Source organism: Etheostoma cragini, chromosome 17, assembly GCF_013103735.1.
Source record: "Etheostoma cragini isolate CJK2018 chromosome 17, CSU_Ecrag_1.0, whole genome shotgun sequence".
NCBI classification, from domain to species: Eukaryota; Metazoa; Chordata; class Actinopteri; order Perciformes; family Percidae; genus Etheostoma; species Etheostoma cragini.
Genome location: NC_048423.1, coordinates 2341861 through 2364341, shown reverse-complemented (window position 1 = coordinate 2364341; position 22481 = coordinate 2341861). Strand labels below are relative to the sequence as shown.

The 22481-nt window shown below is 39.5% G+C and overlaps 2 protein-coding genes across 2 annotated transcripts in view; both read left to right on the top strand.

Annotated features, from left to right (window-relative positions):
• LOC117960525 (1-phosphatidylinositol 4,5-bisphosphate phosphodiesterase beta-1-like) overlaps positions 1–15998 on the top strand; it is a 24316-nt gene extending 8318 nt beyond the window's left edge. Inside the window, exons 10-28 of the mRNA XM_034898467.1 lie at positions 12–177; positions 1596–1651; positions 3663–3759; positions 4148–4232; positions 5685–5809; positions 7477–7631; positions 7782–7949; positions 8044–8143; positions 8885–8989; positions 10107–10219; positions 10297–10441; positions 10625–10678; positions 11715–11892; positions 12100–12232; positions 12601–12677; positions 13747–13836; positions 13971–14028; positions 14205–14291; positions 14793–15998. Of these exons, the coding sequence (XP_034754358.1) occupies positions 12–177; positions 1596–1651; positions 3663–3759; positions 4148–4232; positions 5685–5809; positions 7477–7631; positions 7782–7949; positions 8044–8143; positions 8885–8989; positions 10107–10219; positions 10297–10441; positions 10625–10678; positions 11715–11892; positions 12100–12232; positions 12601–12677; positions 13747–13836; positions 13971–14028; positions 14205–14291; positions 14793–14945 (2145 nt within the window). The 3' untranslated portion in view covers positions 14946–15998. The remainder of the gene's footprint in view (positions 1–11; positions 178–1595; positions 1652–3662; positions 3760–4147; positions 4233–5684; positions 5810–7476; positions 7632–7781; positions 7950–8043; positions 8144–8884; positions 8990–10106; positions 10220–10296; positions 10442–10624; positions 10679–11714; positions 11893–12099; positions 12233–12600; positions 12678–13746; positions 13837–13970; positions 14029–14204; positions 14292–14792) is intronic.
• A 4722-nt stretch (positions 15999–20720) lies between these two features.
• The window catches only part of napba (N-ethylmaleimide-sensitive factor attachment protein, beta a), a 9620-nt gene continuing 7859 nt past the window's right edge, over positions 20721–22481 (top strand). The window contains exon 1 of the mRNA XM_034898138.1: positions 20721–20986. Within this exon, the coding sequence (XP_034754029.1) occupies positions 20889–20986 (98 nt within the window). The 5' untranslated portion in view covers positions 20721–20888. The remainder of the gene's footprint in view (positions 20987–22481) is intronic.

The window sequence follows — 22481 nt, the reverse complement described above, 5'->3', positions numbered from 1 at the left end:
TGTGTTTGTAGCTGGAGGCGGGTGTCCCCCTGCCCAGTCCTCAGGAGCTGATGGGAAAAATTCTCATCAAGAACAAGAAATCCCACAAACCCTCAAATAACGCCGACACCAAAAGACTGACGGACCAACCTGCCAATCAGAGCAACGAACCAGTGTCTCCTAGCAACAACACAGGAGGTAAGACACAAAGACAAAATGACTTTTCTAAGCCTAGAAACCCATTTGAATGAGTTCTTTTTTTTATTAAAATACAAAACAGCCTGTGATGTTGCTTTCTCAGGCTACAACAACAGCCTTTGGCTGGAGAATATGAGAACCAAAGAGCATTCAGGCTCTAATATAGCAGCATTTAGATTTGTATTGGTACTGTTTCCAAATGCTACAGACATACAGCATGTCCTCACAAATATGAGTCACCACAAAATTAGCTTCAGTGTGAAAAAAAGTACAATGATGGCGCTGTCGCTCCAGCGCTGCCACAGATAAATGGTTTATAGAGATTCAGACAGCCAAGTTTATTTTTACATATTTATTGAACAAACCACAGGAGAAAAAGACTAGAAGGATTTGGAGAAAAGAGGGCAAACTGTGACAAATATCACAAGTTTATATCAAATACTTTGCATAAGCATGGCAGTTACAGATTGTGTGTGACTGTAGCGTATGCAAATGTGTGTTCAATGGATTCAGAGTCTCTTTAAAAAAAAAAAACTTCGTCAAAGGACACCACACGTTGTTACAAAAAAATTATTTTCATCACGACTTTGGCCAAAGTGACAAATCTGCTCCTCCTGCACCTCATCAGGGATGTCTCAGTAATGAGCATGGACATCCCCAAAGACGTCGGACACTCAGAACAGCAATTAAACAGCAGCGCGAGGGGAAATCAGACAGCTGTGTTGACACGTCTGATGTGCAAATCCTGAAAACAGGTCTGGAACTGAGAGCCCAGACGTACACTAGGAAAGTAGCCATGCTGAAGTACACACTCATACACCGGCCATGAACCGTTGGTCTGTGAAGGCTTGTGTTGGTGGAATTATCACCTGTTTACAAATCTACAGGCATTTGTTTGCTTTGTAATTTGATATTTTCTTTGTTTTCTATTTGACATTGCAGCACAGATTTTGTTCTGAGTTTATTGTGGTGGGTAATTCATTTTGGGTTTGAATGTCATGTTTGCTAATAGCAAAACTATTTCATCCTTGCAGACTGACAGATTGAACGGGTCATGCATTTCTACAAAGGACACTTGAAAATAAGGAAGCAACCGGTTATTAACCATATTGCCGTGTAGTGTCTGGATGATACATTTCTCCCATAGAGATGGTTTTTTTTCTTCCAACCCAGATTCAGGACTTGTCACCAGCATCAGGGTTACTCTCATTACAGTGTTTCTATGATGGTGTTGTATTTGCAGTAAGAACACAAACCTTGTAATCTGACTTGGAATCAGTTAGGTTGTGGACAGAGTGTCAGCTGAACAGGGTCGAGTTTTAGACTGGTGTCTGATATTTGGAAGAAATGGAAAAAAAGAGGAAGAAGGGGTGAAGAGACGATGAGGATGAAGACTTGTTTAACTTTAATTTTAACAGAGATGGAGGCTGAAAGTGAGGAAGATGATGATGATGAAGATGATGATGGTAAAAAGGTCAGTGGTGACATCACACAAAGCTGAGGGGCGGTCGCCCTCACCGCTGTCGCCATTTGTTAACGTTTACAAGTGTTGTTGTTTTATTCCATGGTTTTGTTGGTTATTGTTTATGCCATTGTCTTTGTTTCTCTTGTTATGTAATCTAAATGTTACTGTTAACACTTGCTGCTTTTTTGTCATTTGTGCTATAACTTGTCTCTGCAGTGTGTTGCTGTTTTTCATTCTGAGTGTGTACTGTTGTTGCTTTTGTTGTTTTCTCATCCTTAGAGGTCACAAGCTAAGTAAGTCTTAATTAGCAAGTTATTTTGCAGTTGCTTGAATGTAACAGACATCCAAAATTATCAAAACGTTACGCACTAAAGCTTTATTCGCTGCTTAAACAAACGACCTATGTGGGTGTTTTTCAGGGGAGGACAGTCTTAATTTATCAGATGTGCTATTGCCTCTGATGACACCAAATACTTCAAATATTTTTTTCCCACCTTCAGTATAACAAGATCGCCACAACAACAGATCTTCTTGTAAAATAGGCAGAGTTCCCCTTTAGGTTTATCTTCACAAACATTTGTGGGGAGAAAACAATAAGAAACACAATCTGGTAAAGCAAAGAAGCAAACTGCTGTTAAAAAATGTTTTCTTTGTTGAAACACCATCCGCTACAGAGAAGAGAGGAAAGAACAGACAATAACAGTAAGAAAACTAGTCCTGTGAGATCGGTTATGAGAGAAGGTTTGTGTGTCTTTAAATGTGTGTATTTGTGTTAAAAAGTGTAGATGGATGTCTTGCAGAAAGTGGTTTGCTGTTTACTCTTGTTGTTACGTTTGTATTACTGCTCGCTGTCAGATGAAGCTTCTGTTTTTGTTACCAAGTGTTGAAAACTCCTTTACTACAGTTTACATTACCATTAGACTGAGGCTTTCATTCAAAGCGACATGATATATATATATATATATACATAAATATTTTAGAGCCCAACCAATATATCGGCGGGCCAGTATTATAAGCCCGCATCAGACATTTCCCAATCAATCAGGATTTTTTTTCTTTAATATACATTCATCAGAATAATTTATATTGACAAATAAAGGATTCTGATTAATGAATATTAAAAAAATAAAAGCGCACTGTCAAACATGTTATGAGCGTTGGCGTTGCATAGTCTGTCCACCAGAGGACGCTCTACAACGTCCCTGTTAGTGATGGCGTTGCATAGTCTGTCCACCAGAGGACGCTCTACAACGTCCTGTTAGTGATGGCGTTGCATAGTCTGTCCACCAGAGGACGCTCTACAACGTCCTGTTAGTGATGGCGTTACATAGTCTGTCCACAAGAGGACGATCTACAACGTCCCTGTTAGTTATGGCGTTGCATAGTCTGTCCACCAGAAGACGCTCTACAACGTCCCTGTTAGTGATGGCGTTGCATAGTCTGTCCACCAGAGGACGCTCTACAATGTCCCTGTAAGTGATGGCGTTGCATAGTCTGTCCACCAGAGGACGCTCTACAACGTAAACAAATTATTATCAAATTAGTTTAGTGAGAACTCATAAATAACTACAAATAACAAATGTTTGGGGAATCAGTTTATGTTAAGTTACGCATTTCTGGATTTTTTTTTTTTTTAAATATACTGCATATCAGCCGATATATTGATATATTGGATTCTTATATCTCCGTGTCTGCCTTAAAAATCCTTTATTGGTCGGGCCCTAAAGCATATATGTCATTGGTTGCACGCCTCAGGAGCAACGTGCCTTGCTCAGGGACACATTGGTTGATGTATCTCAGTGGGAATTGAACTCGGGTCTCCCACACCAAAGGCATGTGTCATATCCACTGCACATCCTCACCTCGTTTGTCAGGACTCAAACAATCAAAACTGTGTATCTGTTGACCCTGTTCCCTCCCAGCATTTCTCCATTTCGTGCTGCCATCTGACCTTAAAACCAGTGATTTTAACATGTGAATATTAACTCTGAAACTTCATTCCCATTGTCATTTAATTCAGGGCTCAGCAGAGCGAGAGGCAGTGGCTACAGAGGAAATGTCAACTCTGGTAAACTACGTCCAGCCAACCAAGTTCAACTCCTTCGAAGCCTCCAAGAGTAAGAAAAGCAGATCCAAACCTGACACTTTGTTTTATATTTCTCTCTCTCTTCTTGGAACATTGCATCCCACAAATCCTTCAATTTCATTTCATGCCTTACTCTATCTGTACAAGGATTAGCATTACATTTTTTAGGGATAATCTCTGAGGAAAAAAAAAATGCATCTTGTTTCTGATGAAAAAAAATCCCAGGGAGGAATCTCTTTGTTTTCTTGAAATGACAAATAAGCTGATCTAATCTGTAGTGTCATTTGACCTTTATCGTGTTATAACACAAGGCCTGCAAAGTGTGTGTCCACCGAAGCATAAGAAAGTTATCGGATTTATTATCTGAAGATAATGTCATGTTGGAACCGAGTTAATTGCTGAATGACGTCTGTTTTTAGAGGCAGCCCGCTGTTACCACATGTCGTCTTTTGTGGAGACCAAAGCTTTGGAGCATCTCACAAAGTCACCAGTGGAGTTTGTAGAGTATCCTTGGCAACAGTTACTGCAGCTACCACACAACATGGCAACTGCTTCCATACTTTGTGTCTCACGTCCTCTTTTTGATGCTTTGTTTGTGTTCACAAATCTGTCCTAGTCTCTACAGTCTTTGACTGTCTTACTTGTATGTCTCTGTATAAACCAGTGTGCACCAGGTTTAATTAGGCTTGGGTTCAGAAACCCACATTGCCCATATTGGCACCGGTTCCTAAGCAACGGTATCTACTGAACCGAATGACAATGCAGATTTCCATTCAATTCAAACAACTTTATTTATCCCAAAAGGAAAATTCAGTTTCAGTTAAGTGCTGTTCCCTGGTGCTCAGAAACAGACGTTACAGGCAACAAAAGCCTCACTGCACGTGACGCAAGTTAACACTAAACTCGGCAGATGGTTACGTTAGCCTAGCATTAGCTGGGATTCAAACACTGGGACAATTAAAATCTGACGCTAAAGACACAGAGTCGACAGGCTCCACCTTTTGAGACACTATGGCAAACACTAACTGATGAATTTAAGTGCATCTTGTGATCTCACGGTGCATTCAAGTGCACCACGAGAATGTTAAGCTGTTGTTAAATACCATTCTGTCATCTATTGGTTGTTCTTTCTGTTGTTTAAAAAAGATCGTCTGGTGAAATTAGCTTTTGTTGTTAGATAAATAATTTAAATTTGACCATATGGCCTTAGCAATAAACAAGCCATTCTTTAGATTAGATTCTCACCGGTTCAGGCACTGTTTTTAAAGCGTAAGACGTTAGCAACTTTACAAGGAAAACAATACCCAATCCTATGTATATTACATTATACTTGACTACACATGATGATGTAATAAGTAGCGCTGGACATCGTTTGGATTTTAATGATTTTGATTCCTCTTGCGATTCGTGCTTTAGATTCTGGTTCGTAGCAATTCTCGGTTCTGATTCTTTGAGGGGAGGAGTTGAAACGGGTCCCGTTCTTATTTCACGAATAAGAGGAAGGTTTAATTTTGAGTCAATGGTGGGTTGCAGTTTTGCAGGGCTTATTAAACATAAAATAAAGCCAAACTCGAGCGCCACTTACTGTGCTTCATGGCCGCAACACAACAAGCGCCTGGTCGCTACGGAAACCAAAACTTGTGCACGGTAAATTTGGGTCCGATGATCAGATTTGAAACCAAATCCTCCAAACGGTTCCCATAAAGAAAGAAAGGGTCTCGATGTCCAACCCTAATGATAAGTGTAGTAAGTGTGTTAGTAGATGTGGTTAGAAGTGCAGTAAGTGTATCAGTTGCAGTAATATCTATACAAAAATATATGTTTTTAGTTTGTTGAGTTATGGTATAGTAAGTGCAACTGGAAGATGTCTAGCTGTGTTTTGTAATCTTTGAAATACAGCAGTGTTTCGGCAAATGGTTGGCACGACAAAATTGTTCTCAACCTTACATTAACCAGATATAATAAATCCCAGTTGAGTCGCATCTATCCGAAAGGAACCAGAGTCGACTCATCCAACTTCATGCCTCAACTCTTTTGGAACGCCGGCTGTCAACTGGTGGCTCTCAACTACCAAACTATAGGTGAGTAGGACTGTCATTTATACCACAGCTGTGATGCTCAACTCGTTTTGGCTTGTGAGCCCTTAAAGTGCTCATACTATGCTCATTTTCAGGTTCATAATTGTATTTGGAGGTTGCATCAGAGTAGGTTTATGTGGTTTCATTTTTAAAAAACACCATGTTTTTTTGTTGTGGTTGCACATTGCTGCGCCACCTATATTCACCCTGTGTGCACTTAGTTTTCACTCAGGCATACCACTTGGTGCGGCTGTGGCTCAGTGGTAGAGCGGTTGCCAGTCAATCGGAAAGTTGGGGGTTCAATCCCTGGCCCTGCCGTCCCATGTCAAACTGTCCTTGGGTATTATCTGATGAGCAGGTGGCACCTTGTACGGCAGCCTCGGTGTGTGTGTGTGTGTGAATGGTGAATGTCTCCTGTAGATGTAAAAGCGCTTTGAGTAGTTGTTAAGACTAGAAAAGCGCTATATAAATATAGCACATTTACTTCTGTTTGCAGTCGCAAATGCGCAAAAGTTAGGCAAGCACTGTTAGCTAGTCAGTTGAAGAGTATGAGGACGCGCCACGCTAGCAGCTTGGTGAGCATTATAACGTGTGTTACAAAGTTACGCGCGTTTGTTGCGGAAGAAGAGGCGGGACTACAAAAGAGCTGTTTGGAGCAGTTGGTGTTTTCTGTTGGAAATGGCAAGTCCCTTTAGGGGTGGACTCTGGGCTTCAGATACACAGTATTACACAATAAAGGAAAGGGAAAAAGCCGAGAAAAAAATAATATAAGCACTTTAAATCAATGCTTCTTAAAGGTTGCATGTTTCTCTGGATTGTGACCCGTTCAACCACAGTGTGAATCTTCCTTCACTGATTGTTGTATTTGAACAGTTGTAGAGGGATGAAAATCTAAAATGATCCACTAACTCACAGGAAAAGAAGACACATTTTAATTTCATTTCAAACATTCATTTAAGAGTGGCGTAATCAATAAAGGGAGTACCTCATTTTCACTGAGGCCAAGACATCAGACAAACAATCAATAGACAAACCAGTTAGGTTAAAAATAGACTCATACAGAACAACATACGAAATCTGTTAAGACAGTGACAGGCCGATGGTGGACGTTATTAAGTACTGTCTTAAAGCCTGCAAGATATAAGAGTATTCAGTTTTAGGTCAAGTTGCAAGAGATTTAATGAGTCTGATGCACTTACACTTACTAAAAGCAGGCTTTCCAAGTTCAGACTTGGCACGAGGCACCTGAAGAACCAGCCAGTCACTGGAGCGAGTTAAAAGTGGACCATTATTCCAGTGCAACAGAGATTTAATATGTGATGGTAATTTTCCGACCAGGGCTTTAAAGATAAACATGTACCAGATGATACAGTGGTAAGTATTTTTGCTAATAGTATTATATTATATTATAATATTAAAAGAAAGCTTATCAATGCGTCCCCTCACAACCCCCAGTTTATTTTGCAGTGCTTTGGGGTTAACCTTACCTAACATAGTAATGCATTGGGCATTTTAATGTTACCTCTGTTATTAGGTAAGTATTCAAAGAGCACTACGTCACGGGACCTTTAATCTATTGTATGTACTTTTATGTCTTTGTGCAGATAAACTAAACTTTTTTTAAAGTTTTACTTTGTCGCCCTAAACTCAATATGAGCTGTTTGTTTCAGATTTGTCCATGCAGCTGAATCTCTTCATGTTCGAGTACAACGGTCGGAGTGGCTACAGACTGAAGCCTGAGTTCATGAGACGGCCGGACAAACACTTTGACCCCTTCACAGAAAACACAGTGGATGGTATCGTAGCCAACACCCTCTCTGTGAAGGTACTACTGCACTATAATTTTTATTAAAGACTCTACATGTACTGTAGAGACACATTGCTTCTTAGATCATGTAGACTATCCCTACAGCAGTATGCATTTGTTCACTGACACATGTTTGAGTCTCTCTGTTTATGTGGTTGCGTGTTGTAGGTGATTTCAGGCCAGTTCCTGACTGAGCGGCGGGTGGGTGTGTATGTGGAGGTGGACATGTTTGGACTTCCTGCAGACACCAGGAGGAAAGCTCTGAAGACCAAAACCTCCCAGAACAACAACGCCATCAACCCGGTGTGGGACGAAGAGCCGATTGTCTTCAAAAAGGTGAGATGCGGCAGAGATACAGGAGGGACAGACTGTAACCCTAGACCACCTCTGTCCAATCTGTCTGTTAATGGAGGGACTGTCTCTCTGACAGGTGATTCTTCCAACTCTGGCCTCTCTGAGAATCGCTGCTTTTGAGGAAGGAGGGAAGTTTATTGGTCATCGGATTATTCCAGTGTCTGCCATAAGACCAGGTAGTTACTTTTGTCCCATCTACTGTATCCTTAACTTTCTCTCTGTGTACTGTGTAACTTTGAATTTGTCATTTGTGAGATGTGTTTTTTTTATATATATATATATCTTTAGTGCAAATGGCTTGCTGCTGTTGTGTCCTTAGGATCCAGTCAGTGTGGTGTCTTCATCTATTTATCATAGTTAATTTGTTTAACTTTTTTCACTACCCTACTTTTTTTTCTCTATTTATTGAAAAAAATGGCCTTTTATTGTGTAAATGCAGCACTATGCCAAAAAATAATTACGTACTACTGTCTTGTGTAAAAAAAAAAAGTAGTGTCAAGTAGCAAAATAGAAGTTTCTTTACAAGCAAATGTCTCCAATTTGAAAGATTATTATGCAACTTCATTTTCTTTTGCCTTTAATGGCTGTGTAGACTCTAAATCCACTAATGTATTTGTCACATTATTCAGAAACTGCCGGTTGTTCCTACTTACCTTATCTCTTGGCTCCTTCTGTTTTAAAACCCATTTAAAACATGACGTGCTGCTGGTTTGAAAAATGTTGTTCACAGCTTAGCGTGATGTTCTTTTTCTTTGGATTTTGTCATCACATGAATGTTCAGGACTGATGTTTGGCATGAACTCAACTGTACATCTCTCTATTCTCTAACTTTCTCATCAGATTCCTACATTATTGTTCACCCTAAGTAACTCAAATAATGTAATCTCTCACTCTGTGTTGGTAAATGTATTCTTTAGGTTATCGTTACATCAGCTTGAGGAATGAGAAAAACCAGTCTCTGATTCTACCAGCTGTGTTCGTCTACATCGAGGTCAAAGACTACGTCCCTGACACCTTTGCAGGTACGACTTTCTGTCAAATCAAACTTTGCCCCACTTTCTCCCAACACTTCAGTCTTTAAAGGCCCCTTTTTCATGATTTTAAATTTTCTTTATTTAAACATAACAAGACAGTAAGAGATAAAATAACATGGAAAAAGGACATTTAAAGCCTATAGAGGTTTGCTGCAGATTTATGTAAGGATGATTTTTTTATCTCACCTCTGACCTGTTGCAGCATTGTCAAAAGAAACCTAAATGTTCAATGTGCAGGTTGCTGTGAAATTTATTGAGCACATTCACCACAGGATGAATCACAATGCATAGAAGTTGGTATTCTCACAGGTTTCCTGAGTGTTTAAGCACCTGTTCGGCCGGCAGTGTTGGGAAGTATCAATCAAAACGTACAGTATTTCTTTTCAGAATACAGAACACATGCCCAAAAATGTAATTTGTACCGTATTCCATTATGTTACTCAATCTGAGTAGCGTTTTCTGAATACTTGGATTGCTTCCACATTTTTTTGCTTTTCATAAGTGTAGGAATGCAGCCATAATACTGCTTGCTAAACATGCCTATTCTGGTGTGTTCTTCTGTTCCAACTGGCTGAATGTGTACATGAACAAACAAGATAGATTTTTGTGTTTGTAGTCCCAAACTGTGTAGCTTACTAAAAAAATCTAGCCGCAGTCTTGCTACCACAAGCTTATTTTAGCTAACGTTAGCTAGCATGTCAAACGCGGATAGTCAGTCTTTAAACGCTTCTGGGTCTAGTAAATCAGCACACAGGAGAATGTAAAGTCACACGTTTACTAAGCAGCTACCTGATCCAGTAAAACTACAACAGACAATTGCCCTTGGCTAATAAAAAAAAAAAAAAGCTTACTTTAAGATGCTTCAGGTTGGAGGAGGAGTAATGTGGACGATGAAAGCACGTTGGTTGCTGGCAATCAACCAAATGGTTGCCCAGTTATAGTTTGTTCTCCCTGTTCTTTCTGTAATGTGAAATGCTGATCAAATTTCCAAGATTTGTCAGTAACCTAGAGAAAACCACTTCCATGAGACCAGCTATGTCTTCGGACCCTCTGAAGCACAACTGGCAGCTCTGTTTTTATCTGTTTCTACATATTTTCTCTACAGATGTGATAGAGGCTTTGTCCAACCCTATTCGATATGTCAACCTCCTGGAGCAGCGGTCCAAACAGCTTGCAGCTCTGACTCTGGAGGACGTGGAGGAGGACACACAGACGGAGGTCGGTCCTCTTTGCGCTGTTTTCATGTTTCAGTCGTGTAAGCAGAACTGTAATTCTGGTTGATGTGGGTTTTTTAGGATGAGGCGGACAGCTGTGCAGAACGTAAGCACGATGTGAAATCGGCTCCGCTGGAGAACGGTCTCAGCCCCGCCCCTGGCCCTGCAGGCCACGCCCCAATGACGCCAAAAGCCTCCGCAGCCAATCAGCAAGCAGCTGCGACAGGTAACATCCACCCTCAAACAAAGGCGCTCATGAAGAGAATGTGTAAAGTGCATCCTAAAGATGCTAATACTGACCATTTTAGCTTTAGCACTTAAAGTTCTATTCATTTGATTGTTGTTATTGATGTTGATTAATTATGTCTTGTCTATGTCATATTAATTATGTCTATGTCCTGCATTTTAGAAGCAGCCAAACCAGCAGCAAAGAGTGAAGATCTGGTTTTAAGTGTTTTGATAGGTCAGTATGTTGCTTTCTAATCCCTGTTGGACAAACTATCCACATACTTTTTTTTGGTACATACAAACACTAAATTAATAATTATTGACATAATTATGTAAATATACATCTTTTTTTCATGTTATACATACATGTGGCACAGTGAATGCTTAAGATCAACTGTGTCTGTGGATCTTACCTACAGGCCAGTAAACCTATCGTCAGTGCAAATAAATAATAATCAATTTTTTTTTAAATCAAAAATTTATCTTTGCTAAGAACATGATGGATTCATGTTTATTAATATTTTCAGACATATTTTAACTTTTCAAAGAAAGGAAAAATTGTTGAGGAATGATCAAACAATAATTTGGTGGCCCCACTGCAGTAATTCGGGGGGACATATGTCATATATTATATATCAAAATGTAATAATCATATTGTAAGATAATCAAATCCAAGTATTCTTCTCGTAGCAGGACATCTTGGAAAGGCTTATTTAAAGCTATAGTGTGTAGTTTCTGTAGCCATTCAAAGTAATGACAACGATTCTGTCGGTGCATCCACATGTTACAAGCCTTCCGTGAACGTGCTCCACCCCTGGATCCCTCCCCCGCACCGTTGCTAGTAGCCCACAGGACACAGAGGATTAAAAAACCATGATGAACTGTTTAGAGGAGGTCACTATCTTCACTCGAGTTTCTTCCTGCGAAAGTCGCAAGACGACACCAATCTTCTGAACATAGCCTGACTGAGATATTCAGAGAGAGTTGTGTAGAGCTGATAGTCTTCATTCACTTTGTAGCAACTCATTTGGCAACGGGTTGAATGTAACGGCCATTCATTAATATCAAAAGGTTACGCACTCAAGCTTTAACAGAACTTTTTTGCTGGTGATTGACTAAAATGACATTAAAAACATATCACAAATATTATGACCAAAAAACCTTCCATTGTTCAAGCTTCAACAGAAATAACCGAAAGAGAGAGAGAGCAAATACACCACAGAAAGAATAGGCATTATCAAACAATGCTGTGTGATCCCTTGTGGTACCAGATGTTCGAGTGTGCACCATAGAGAGTCTTCAGCAGTCAAAGGTTTACCAGAAGGAGCAGAGGCGTCAGTTTAAAGAGCTGAAGGAGTTAGTGAGGAGGCACCAGAAGAAAACCTCCGAGCTCCTCCGAGAATTCAACAACAAGCACAAGAAGGTGGCCAGACAGTGCGGCAAGAGCAGGTACACACTCATGTATTCCTCTTTTCATCTTGTAACTTTAATATTGAGCCAAAAATATCAGTGTCGCCTAACTAAAATGATCATCACCCCTCTCTTGTTCGGAGTAAAACATCTTTAAAGTCTAGAACTTATCAATAGCCTTGAGTGTTTTCCGTGTTTTGTATAATAAACATCTGTATTCATTTAAAACGTGGATACGTTCACCAGGGCTTCGTGTTCGGACGGTGAGAAAGACGAGCGCCTCCAACAGCTGAGAGATGAGCAAGAGCAGCAGCTTCTGGCTCTGAGGCAGGAACAGTACTACAGTCAGAAATATCTACAGAGAGAACATATTAAAACGGTAAGGTTCAACAAAACAACTGCTACTGCTGACCCTAACCCTAGTCGATGTCTCTAAAGTTGTCTATCTAAGAACCAATTTAAAGCTCCTTATCTGTTGCAGACAGACAAAAAAGGAAATTTATATGTGTCTTTGAATGGTGGGCGTAACACAATATAACATTATAAATAACAAAATAAAAGATGTCCTACTGTGAGCTCTAAAAAAAGGTTATATGGTATGTTGTCCATTTAGGATTTAAAATGAAGTTCCAAACTAATGGTCCAGGTTTTGTAGTAAATAGTTCTTCGTTGGCCAGGCCCTGTGTTACGTTGGTCAGGCATGCTTTGAACAGTTTAAATGTGAACCAGTGTTTCTGTTTTCTCCAGCTGACAGAGCGACTGAGCAGTCTGGCCGAGGAGAGTCACAACAGCCAGATGAAGAAACTCAAAGACATCTGTGACAAGTGGGTTACAAATCTGCACATAATATCTAATAATAATTAAAAACATGATTAAAGAAATTTACTCCAGAAATTGATTCAGAAACCCCAAGTTGAACCTAGAGTTACGCCCTTGAATCTGGGACTTATGTGACACAAATAAGGGTGTTAATCCTCTCGGGGGAATTACACAAATAAGATTGTTATGAGCTGCTTTCATGACACACGTTGCTCAATGAGCTGTTCCAGGAAACTTTCATCTCACAGTATATACAACTAAGACATTAGATGCCATGATACTGAAAAAAAGCAGAAACAAATCCAATACATGATGTTTGAAAGTTGAAAAGGATTTCAGAAATGTCACTTTCCCATCATAGTGTGTTTAAGAAGCTAGTTTGTATTACTATTAAATTCTAACATGATACCATAACCTGGTATACTTTTACTACTAGAGGTGGCTTTTTTAATCTGCTTAATACGATGCTTTATGTTTGATATTTTGGGTTGATCCCTCCCAAAACATCTTAACCAATTTCAACACCAAATGTTGTACTTGAAATTCCACAGAAGCCCCATATAGTATTCTCCTCTCTGTTTCGCTAAACTGGATATTTAGTGGGTTCATTTCTTTGTAATGTTGACGTTTTCTTGAATTTCCTATGTGAAAAAGGCTATTTATTTATGTTTATCAACATGCTGTGCATTGCCAGGTTTTGCAAATACTTTGTAAGAAGTGTTCATTTTAATTGATTTTATTAAAACGGTTTCCCCTTGAGATGTAGCATCTCATTTTTAAGGGTGTTCTACACACAAATGTGTAAACACAAATACAAAATTATAAAACAACACATACAAACAGAACAAACACACTACAAGCACGCAGATCCAGAGGGCTTGCTCAGCCTCTCTCACCCACACTCCCCAGCTGTTATACAAGATAATTATACACATTAACCTGGATAATAAATCAATTACATCAGAATAAAGAGCAATTGAATCAACTGTTTATTTTGAACCACTTTTCAGTTGTTGTTTTTTTTCACAAAACCCTTTCACTATTAGCTCTAATATGTTTTTCCTGCGGCGATAGGGAGAAAAAAGAGTTGAAGAGACAGATGGATCGAAGGAGAACTGAGAAGATCAACCAAGCAAAGACCAAAGAGAAACATCTGGCTGAAGAGTACGATCACACACACACACACACACACACACGCCGACTATAGCGAGGAGGTTTCATACACTGATCCACACAGCTGGTTTTGTCAGAAGAAAAACAATGTTTAGCTCCAACTCATCTGACTGTCTTATTTTCAGGGAGAAGAATGAGATCAATAAGTCCTACGTCAATGAAGTCGTCCACAACATAAAACGGGTGAGCAGAGGATGAAGAATTTGGGTCACGGGATTTTCTAAAGTCTAAAAAACTGCAGAGATGATGATGAAAATGTTATGTTTGCAACACTAAACTCTGCTTGGCTATCGCTCAGTCTCTCTGCATCCAGGACGCGCTTCACAAGACTTTTTGACTGTCTGTTTTTCTCTCTCCAGCTTGAAGAGACTCAGACCAAGCGTCACGATCAGCTGGTGGAACAGCACACTGAGCTCCTGCAGGAGATACAAGACCTGAAACCAAAGGTAATAAACAATATGTAAATTGTCTTTCTCCCATAACTGCCGTTCCTCACTAAGCTCCTTCGGGTCCTTGTCTTGACTCAGTGTAATGCACCTCCTACCCCTTTTTATACTTATACATACACTTGAATGTGCAGCACATCGAGAAATTTCTTCTTCATGGGACTCTAAGTTGCTGCTGCTGTCTGTTGCTCCCAAACAACACAGGTTAGGAACAGTGTTGACGTCAACACAACAACGTTTGAGTGATGCTACCTGCCCTTTGGCAGCCATATTGGAGCTGCTCGACTTTAAGCAGTAATGGCTGAAAACAGCTGTTTTTTTAATGTACAAAATAAACATGGAATACTTCATTTTATTATTTTATTTGTTGTTTTTGACTTCCCTGATTCTGTGTTTACATGTTCTCAGTTTGGTTTGCAGCAGTGCCCCATCATGGTGACGGAATCAATCCAAATGCAATCTGTGAACAATGTAAATTATAAATCTCTTGTGTTTTTGCAGCTGCAGGGGGCCGTGGAGGAAGAGTTTCAGGATAAGTTCCAGTGTTTGCCAGGAGAGATTCAAGACTTCCTGCAGGACAGGAAGTCGGAGGTTAGAGAACAAAGCAAGTCCCGGCCATCGACCCCACACGAAACGCTGTCAGAGGAGGACTGAGGAAGAAGAGCATGTGACCAGGAGCGAAGAAGAAGAGTTGATGAATCAGTGGAAGTAGAGGAAGTAAGAAAGAAGTATTGAGGAAAGGGTAGTGAGAGGAGATTTCAAGATCATGAAGACTGTTGTTTTCTTTTTAATGGATGAATGCTTTATTGGTTTAAGTTTCAATTCCATTCAAGCATGCACTTCGTTGTCTATCTATCTATCTATCTATCTATCTGACAGTTTTTGCTGTGAACATACTATTTTACATGCACATGGAGATAGATTTTACAATATAACACAATCACTTCAGCAGTGTTTTAGGTCAATTCCAGCAGCTGTGGCCATGACAACTTTTACAATGGTCAGAATCAAAAACGGCAATAATAACGCACTTATAAACAGCAGCTGGAGGTTATTTTACTTTACTCAAGCACTTCGGTAATAGCAATGATTGAGATTTGCATGCTCTACTTTCACTTTTCCCCATGCAGCTATATCTTGAAAATCAAGGAAATGAAGTGCAATTAGAATTGATGTATTATTCTTACAACAACCTAGGATGATGTGCACAGCAGCACAAGATAATACACACATACCATCATGTAATGTGAATACTTTTCAGGATATAATACATAATAATAAATACACACAGCGATTTTACTTGTATTTTATGTGACATCAATCTCACTACATCTAATGTCATGTAATATTTCAGGTGCATATTATGTGGCTGTTTTTTGGCGGGTGATTGTTCATCCACATTACACGTAAGACCTTAACTGGGATGACACCCATATTTGGAATATTAAAGGAATAGTTTGGATATTTTGAAGCAAGGGTTTTTATCCTTAGGCAACTATGAATTTTATTCATATGGCATCACTCAGACATGAAGCAATGCAAAGTGCTTTACAGGGGCGAAAAATACATTACAAATATAACATTAAAGCAACATTAAAATTACAAGTAAAAGACAAATACTGCAACCAAAGAAATAGTTTGAGATAATACCAATTTAAAAGAAGGGATAGTCCAAACACAATAAAAACAGAGCAAGCAAATAAATAGTTACAGATTGTATAGAACAGTGGTTCCCAAACTATTTCAGCTCAAGACCCAAAAGAGAAATTTGGTTTCTCCCCGGGACCCAAATTTACAAAAATACATCATGAATCATTGTAACATCTACATTTTTAAACAAAAGACAAAAAGACGGGACAAACCATGAGTTTAAATGTATATGAAGTGTATTTATTCCATTATAAAAGTAAGCAAAAACAGAAAAGGTCTCTATTCTCCTTTCTGTGTCTTACCCCTTTCTCAACTCATTTTCTTATCCCCTCCTAGGATAAGAGAAGAGAGAGAGAGAGAGCCCCCCCGCCCCCCCGCCCCCCCACAGCATCTGAGCTGAACAGACCAGTGTAGCTAAAAAGAACGCTCATTCACATCAGATTGGGTGCATTTCACTCTGCCAATTCCCGACCCAAGAAAACCGGTCTGCGACCCATTTTGGGTCCCGAACCTAAGTTTAGGAAACATTGGTATAGAACATGACAGATTGTCAGCGTATTACCTTCAGCTGCAGCTAAATGTTAGTTAGCAGTTAGTTTTAAAAAATCAAAGTCAAACAAAAACACAAACAGAATGACAGAATGAAGCCGCGGTAACTGTTTTTGTCTAAAGAGTCTGGTGGTTTAGAAGAGAGCAGAGAGACACAAACTCCTTAATTATGGGACATGTTTTCTCAAAAAATGCGATGAAATGAGCGGGATATTTATGCCCAAGAGACTGTGTTTGTCATGTCGCATAATTATGTCACTTCATAACGTTCACATGGCAACAGGGCTCTTGTGTAAAGTAAACAAGACATTTTTCAACTTTCAGCTAAGATATATGTGATTTTTTCTGCAATGTAAATGCGGGATTATGAAATCATGCAAACCCCGCATTATTTTGCTGGGTAATCACCCGCATAAATATGCAGACTTTGGCTGATTATGCATTATTTTATTTTTTTGGAGGGACTGGAAAGGGCTGTCTGACAGCAAGGAAAAGTTTTAAAACTATCAGAAACATAGCGGACATTTAAACTGATGTAGATTATTGTGAGGTGTCTACTCTTGCCCGCTTCTCCAAACTGGAGGCGGACCGGCCGCCATCTCCTGGAGCTAAGACACAGACTATGGAGAAAGAGCTAATACAACCAGACTTTAAAAAATCCAAACTATCCCTTTAATGAGTATGTTGACACTTAATTTTGAGTGAGGAAATCATCTACATTAGTTTAATTTGACAAAAAAAAAAGCTGTACTTGAGATTTTACAAGATTTACGCCTAAACAACCACTGGATCATTTATTGAGTCCTCAAATACTTTGACCAAGCATTTATTTATTTATTTATTTATAATATTCATGACATTTTGGGAGAATAATTAATCATGATAACAATTTCTGTTAGGTTGTTTAAATTATACATCATCGCATGACTGTTAGTCAGAGATATTTTTTGAACCAATGGACTTTTATTTTTAAAATGTGTAATGGGAGGAAGAGTATTTGCAGAGAGCAATTTTGGGATAAATACATATTTTGTTTATTTCTTTAAAAAAAATTATCTGAGTTTTCTGAGCAGTAGCAGCAGTTTCCTCGGACTGCTGCCCAAATTAACTGACAGTTGGATGTCCTGTTAGAGGTGGCGGAGCCTCAAAGTCTACCGCCGCTGCATGATTTATTCAATTTGATGTGACAGTGGTTTTAGAAAAGTTATTATTCTGATATGCTATTTCTTTATTTATTGTTATTTTCATTATAAATAGGGATCAAAAACATGAACAATTTGTAAAAATGTAAAATGAATGGAGCTTGTCTCTTTGTACAGTGATCTTCCCTAAAATATTTGTTGGAAAACTTTCCATGTTTAGCTTTTCCTCTGCGCTAAGGCTTCAGCTGTGTTCAACAGACTTTTTGCAGGGAACCATTTCTTCAAATATAAGCCGCTGTTGATTAAAGCTTTAACAATTCAAAATAATTTGATATTAATGAACATCCGTTACATTGAAGCCATTGCCAATTGAGTTGTTACAAAGCTAATTTAGACTATCAGCTCCACATAACTCTCTCTGTAGATCTCAGCATGGCTGTGTTCAGAAGATTGTGTCGTACACCATGTTTTTTCAATCCTCCATGTCCTCCTTGGCTACTAGTAACTGCATGGAGGAGGGGTGGTGCACGATCACGGAAGGCTTGTATAATGTGAACGCGCCAACAGTTTTGTTGTCTGAAACAGAAACTATGCACTATAGCTTCAAAATTAAACACTCTTTGCCACGGCCTGTACTTGTAATGGTACAATAAAGGAACCTCACAAATCTGTTACTTCTTATAAGGATGTGTTTATAACCTGTTTAAAGTCTGAAAATGGTTCTCCAACAAAAATGCCTTGTTGAACACAGCCTTGTTTTAGTGATTAACCTGAGCATGCTTCATTGTCTTGGATTTCTCCACCAGATTAATAGTTTCTTGGTTTTGCTGAATGCTATTTTATCAATTGATCAATTGAAAATTAAAAATATTTGATCTAAAACTGAGGTGTTATCAGTTTATATTCCGAATGTTTTAGACCAGCATCCCAGCTGTATTAACCTTTTACAGAAGATGCACCGATGAGGCGAATGAGAGGAGGTAATTACTGTTGTCAAGCACATCAAGACCAACACACTGCATGCACAAAACTCTGCCATTATTTTGTGTTTGTGCACGATGATGTGGGCTTTAAACAGAGAGGCAGTGATCTGTAGGTGTCATGGGGGAGGAATGTGGAGGACGGTTTTCAAGCTGAGAGATGGTCTATCATTATTTTGTTTAATGATGAAGTTTGTGCCTGTCGATGTCACTGAAAGTGTGGGAATTTAATGAATATGTATATACGCCATCTACAGTTTTCTTTCTTTCATATTGTGGGCAGCTTACTTCTTTGTCTATGTATTTACCTTGGCAGTACAATCCATCTTGCACAATGTCTTACCTTTATTTTGTCACGGTATTTGCTTTCTTCTTACTATCTTTCATATTTCCTATGAAAAGTCCCTTTTACTTGCTAATTTCTACTAATGTTCACAAAGCTTCCAAAGGTACCAGATATGTTATGGTAAGTTAAGCTAAACAATTATGCATATCACCCAGAGTAACTGGAGCCATCATAAAATGGTGATAGTCCAGAGTAACTGGAGCAATGTTATTGGAAAGAGGTGTTTCTGACATTTTGATGTGCACCACAAACACAATTTACTCACCTCCATTGTATTGGAGTGAGGGCTAAATTTAAGAGTCAGATATCTCGCAACCTGGAAACATAAAAACTAGAAAAACAAACATCCTCAACATCTGCATGAGATACTAGAGGTGTAAAGTAACTAAATAGGGTATCTTTACTCAAGTCCTATACCTAAATGCAATGCAGATGTATTTATAGGAGTACTTCCGTTTTAGCCATCGTAATCTACTATTATAATATCTGACTGTATTAGTTTCTTTTCAGATTAAAATTTAAAAACCTTTGATGAGTTTCTAAAATGAAATATTGTTAAACATAAATAATAGCCTAAAGTTAAAGTACTAGACTACAAGGATTATACTTCATACGATGGAGTACAATGACAGCGGCCATTTTGCTGATTAATGAGTACTTTTTATTTTTGATAGGCTACTTTAAATACATTTTACGCCATTGTACTTTTAGGCTTGTAAAAGTTTAAAGACTTTGACTTAAAGGGGTATTTTTGCACCACTGGAAAGATAAATACATCTTTAAATTGGGTCACTTATGTAGTAGAAACATGAAATTGTATTAGAAATTGGTGTTTTCTGGGCTGAGAAAAGCCAGAAAATGTGTTTTTGGCTCATAGAATGCACTTGCTTTGGTGCTGTACATGTCAACTCCCAAGCCACGCCTATCATTTACAGACATGGACAGACAGTGAGGCATTCAACTCATTCAAGTGTGTTTTATTGTTATTTCAACCATATACACAAAACCTTTCACCGTGGCTGAAGTGGTGTTACACATTTAAAATATATAAAAACGACATACGAAACAGGCTACATTTAGTGCAAACACATTATAGGCACTGTAAAGTCCAGCTAACGCAATGGTAGCATTAGCGCTTGGTAAGCTGTAAACATTGAGTTTAAACAGCCGTGAATTTGCGTGAAATGTAGAATGGTTTGGCATTTAACGGTCACAAACTCCACCAGTGGTTAGGAGTAGTTGGATAAAAGCCCCCACCCCTATTTCTGCACCAGTCCATGTCCATGTTCACACAGTGAACTTCCACGAATCTTACCCGACAGAGCAGCATCTGCTTGAAAGGCTAGCAGGCCTGGTAGCTAAATAGCGGAGTCTGGTACACTGTTGTTTAGCCATGTTTCCACAAAAACCAAAACACAGCAGTCTCTGAACTTGTGTTGTAGTCCACTGTCTCTGGGCAAAAATACCTCTAAGGGATGCATGGTCCTCCAGAAATACTACCAGGTTTCCACTGACACAAAGCTTAACGCTAATCAGTGAAGTATCCCTTTAACATTTAGTTAAGTCAAAGTCCTGCATTAAGTTGGAGATTTTTACAGTGTGATATTGCCTTACTTTAAGTATAAAAGTATCCCACACTGCTAGATAGCCTACTAAACTTAGGTTAAGTGAGAAAATACAAAGGTAATTTATGTGTTTTCTACTTCTACTTTGATCAGACGGTTGCAGTTCATACTGTGTCCAACAGATGGCGGAACTGAGCCGAAAAGGGCCTTTATCTCTCGCCGTAGAAGAAGAGCTGCAGCCTCTCAGCATCAGCACCAGCAGAGACGTCTCCCTCCTCCGATCTGTGCTCTCCTCCTCTCCGTCCACTGCGGAACATCTGCCTGTTCTCCTCCAATCCCTCCGCCAGCGGCAGACCCAGCTCGCCATGGACAACTCCGGCAAAGAGAAGGAGGCCATGCAGCTGATGGCTGAAGCCGACAAGAAGGTCAAAGCATCCGGATCCTTCCTCGGGGGGATGTTCGGGTAAAAAGGCCCTCATTCTCTGTTTACCTCTCTCTCGTTTTTGTATGGAGGAGAGATCTCTGCACGCGGGGCCTATCAAAGCCTTTTAATTGCTTCAGAGAAATCCTTCTTATAATCTAAGAATAGCCTTAGTGATTCTGATTAATGAAATCTAAAGGCGTAATCAATCCTACTGTTGTATTATTTTTGTATTTAATAGGTTGTTCCTATGATCTACTCTTTACATCCCTGTCGGAGCTGATAACGTTCACTGTGACATTGTGTCCTTCTGAAAGATTTATCCCAAGAGTCATAGCGCCTTTTTATCAGCTGCTTCATGCCGAAAATATGAGCTGTCATCGCAGCTAATGTGGCCTGCGTGACGTGGCCTGTCACGCAAGAGAAATGTAAATGTGTCACATCGATGCTGCTGCTACTGCGGGATGTTGGCTGGATCGCGCGGAGCGTGAGGCCGGGCACAAGCGCAGGAGGGCGGGGAGAGCAGCGCAGTCAGGACGGTGTGCTGGGAATCAGTCGGTGGTGATGCGGGGTTGTTAATATTTTTATAGTGTGTGTGTGTGTGTGTGTGTGCGTGTGCGTGTGCGTGTGCGTGTGCGTGTGCGCGCGCGGGCGGGCGGGCGCGTGCTCGCGCGGATGGGAGGGGTGGATGTTTACATGTGAAATGGAAACACTGGAATATAAATAGTGTCACCTGACATAGATAGATGAATATATAGATAGATAGATAGATATTGAATTGAGAGGGCATCCTTTTGATCATTATGTTGAGTAAGTTCAGCTATAGTGAGGCCTTAAATATATATATATTATGCATTGGCAGTGTGTTTTAAGTATTGCATGTAGACCAATTATATATGCAGAGGATGTGAAAGTCACACAATGTAGATATAAAAAAGGTAATATTCAGAATCTAACAACTGTCTTAAGTACAAGAATCAAAACTCAACTCAAAACTGAAGTGATTACCGGTTCTTGATTAACTGATCACTCGATCTACAGATCTACCGGATCCCCCACAGCCACTAGAGCCAGCCGTGATTTCCTTAGTATGTGCCATTTCTGAGTCTGTAGATAATGAGGAGAAGAGAAGGCGGTAAGGTGGAGGCTGGGGGTGTGGCCTTGACCAACTGCCACTTTAATTGTTAGAAAGCCATCTCTCTCATGGGTGGGCCACATTCTATGGGTGGGACTAGCAGAGAAAAGGGAGGTAACCTTGCCCCTTATGACCTCATAAGGAGCAATATTCTAGATCTCTGCTTTCATTTTCTCAAAGGCAGAGCAGGATACCCAGGGCTCGGTTTACACCTATCGCCATTTCTAGCCACTGCGGGACCATAGGCAGGCTGGGGGAACGCATATTAATGTTAATAACAAAGTCAGAGGGACAGTTTACAACATTAAATTAATACTGTAATTTAAAATGCAACACAATTCAATTCACGGAGTCATGGAAATAATGAAAAGGAAATGATTCATTTTGTTTGTTTTTGATTTC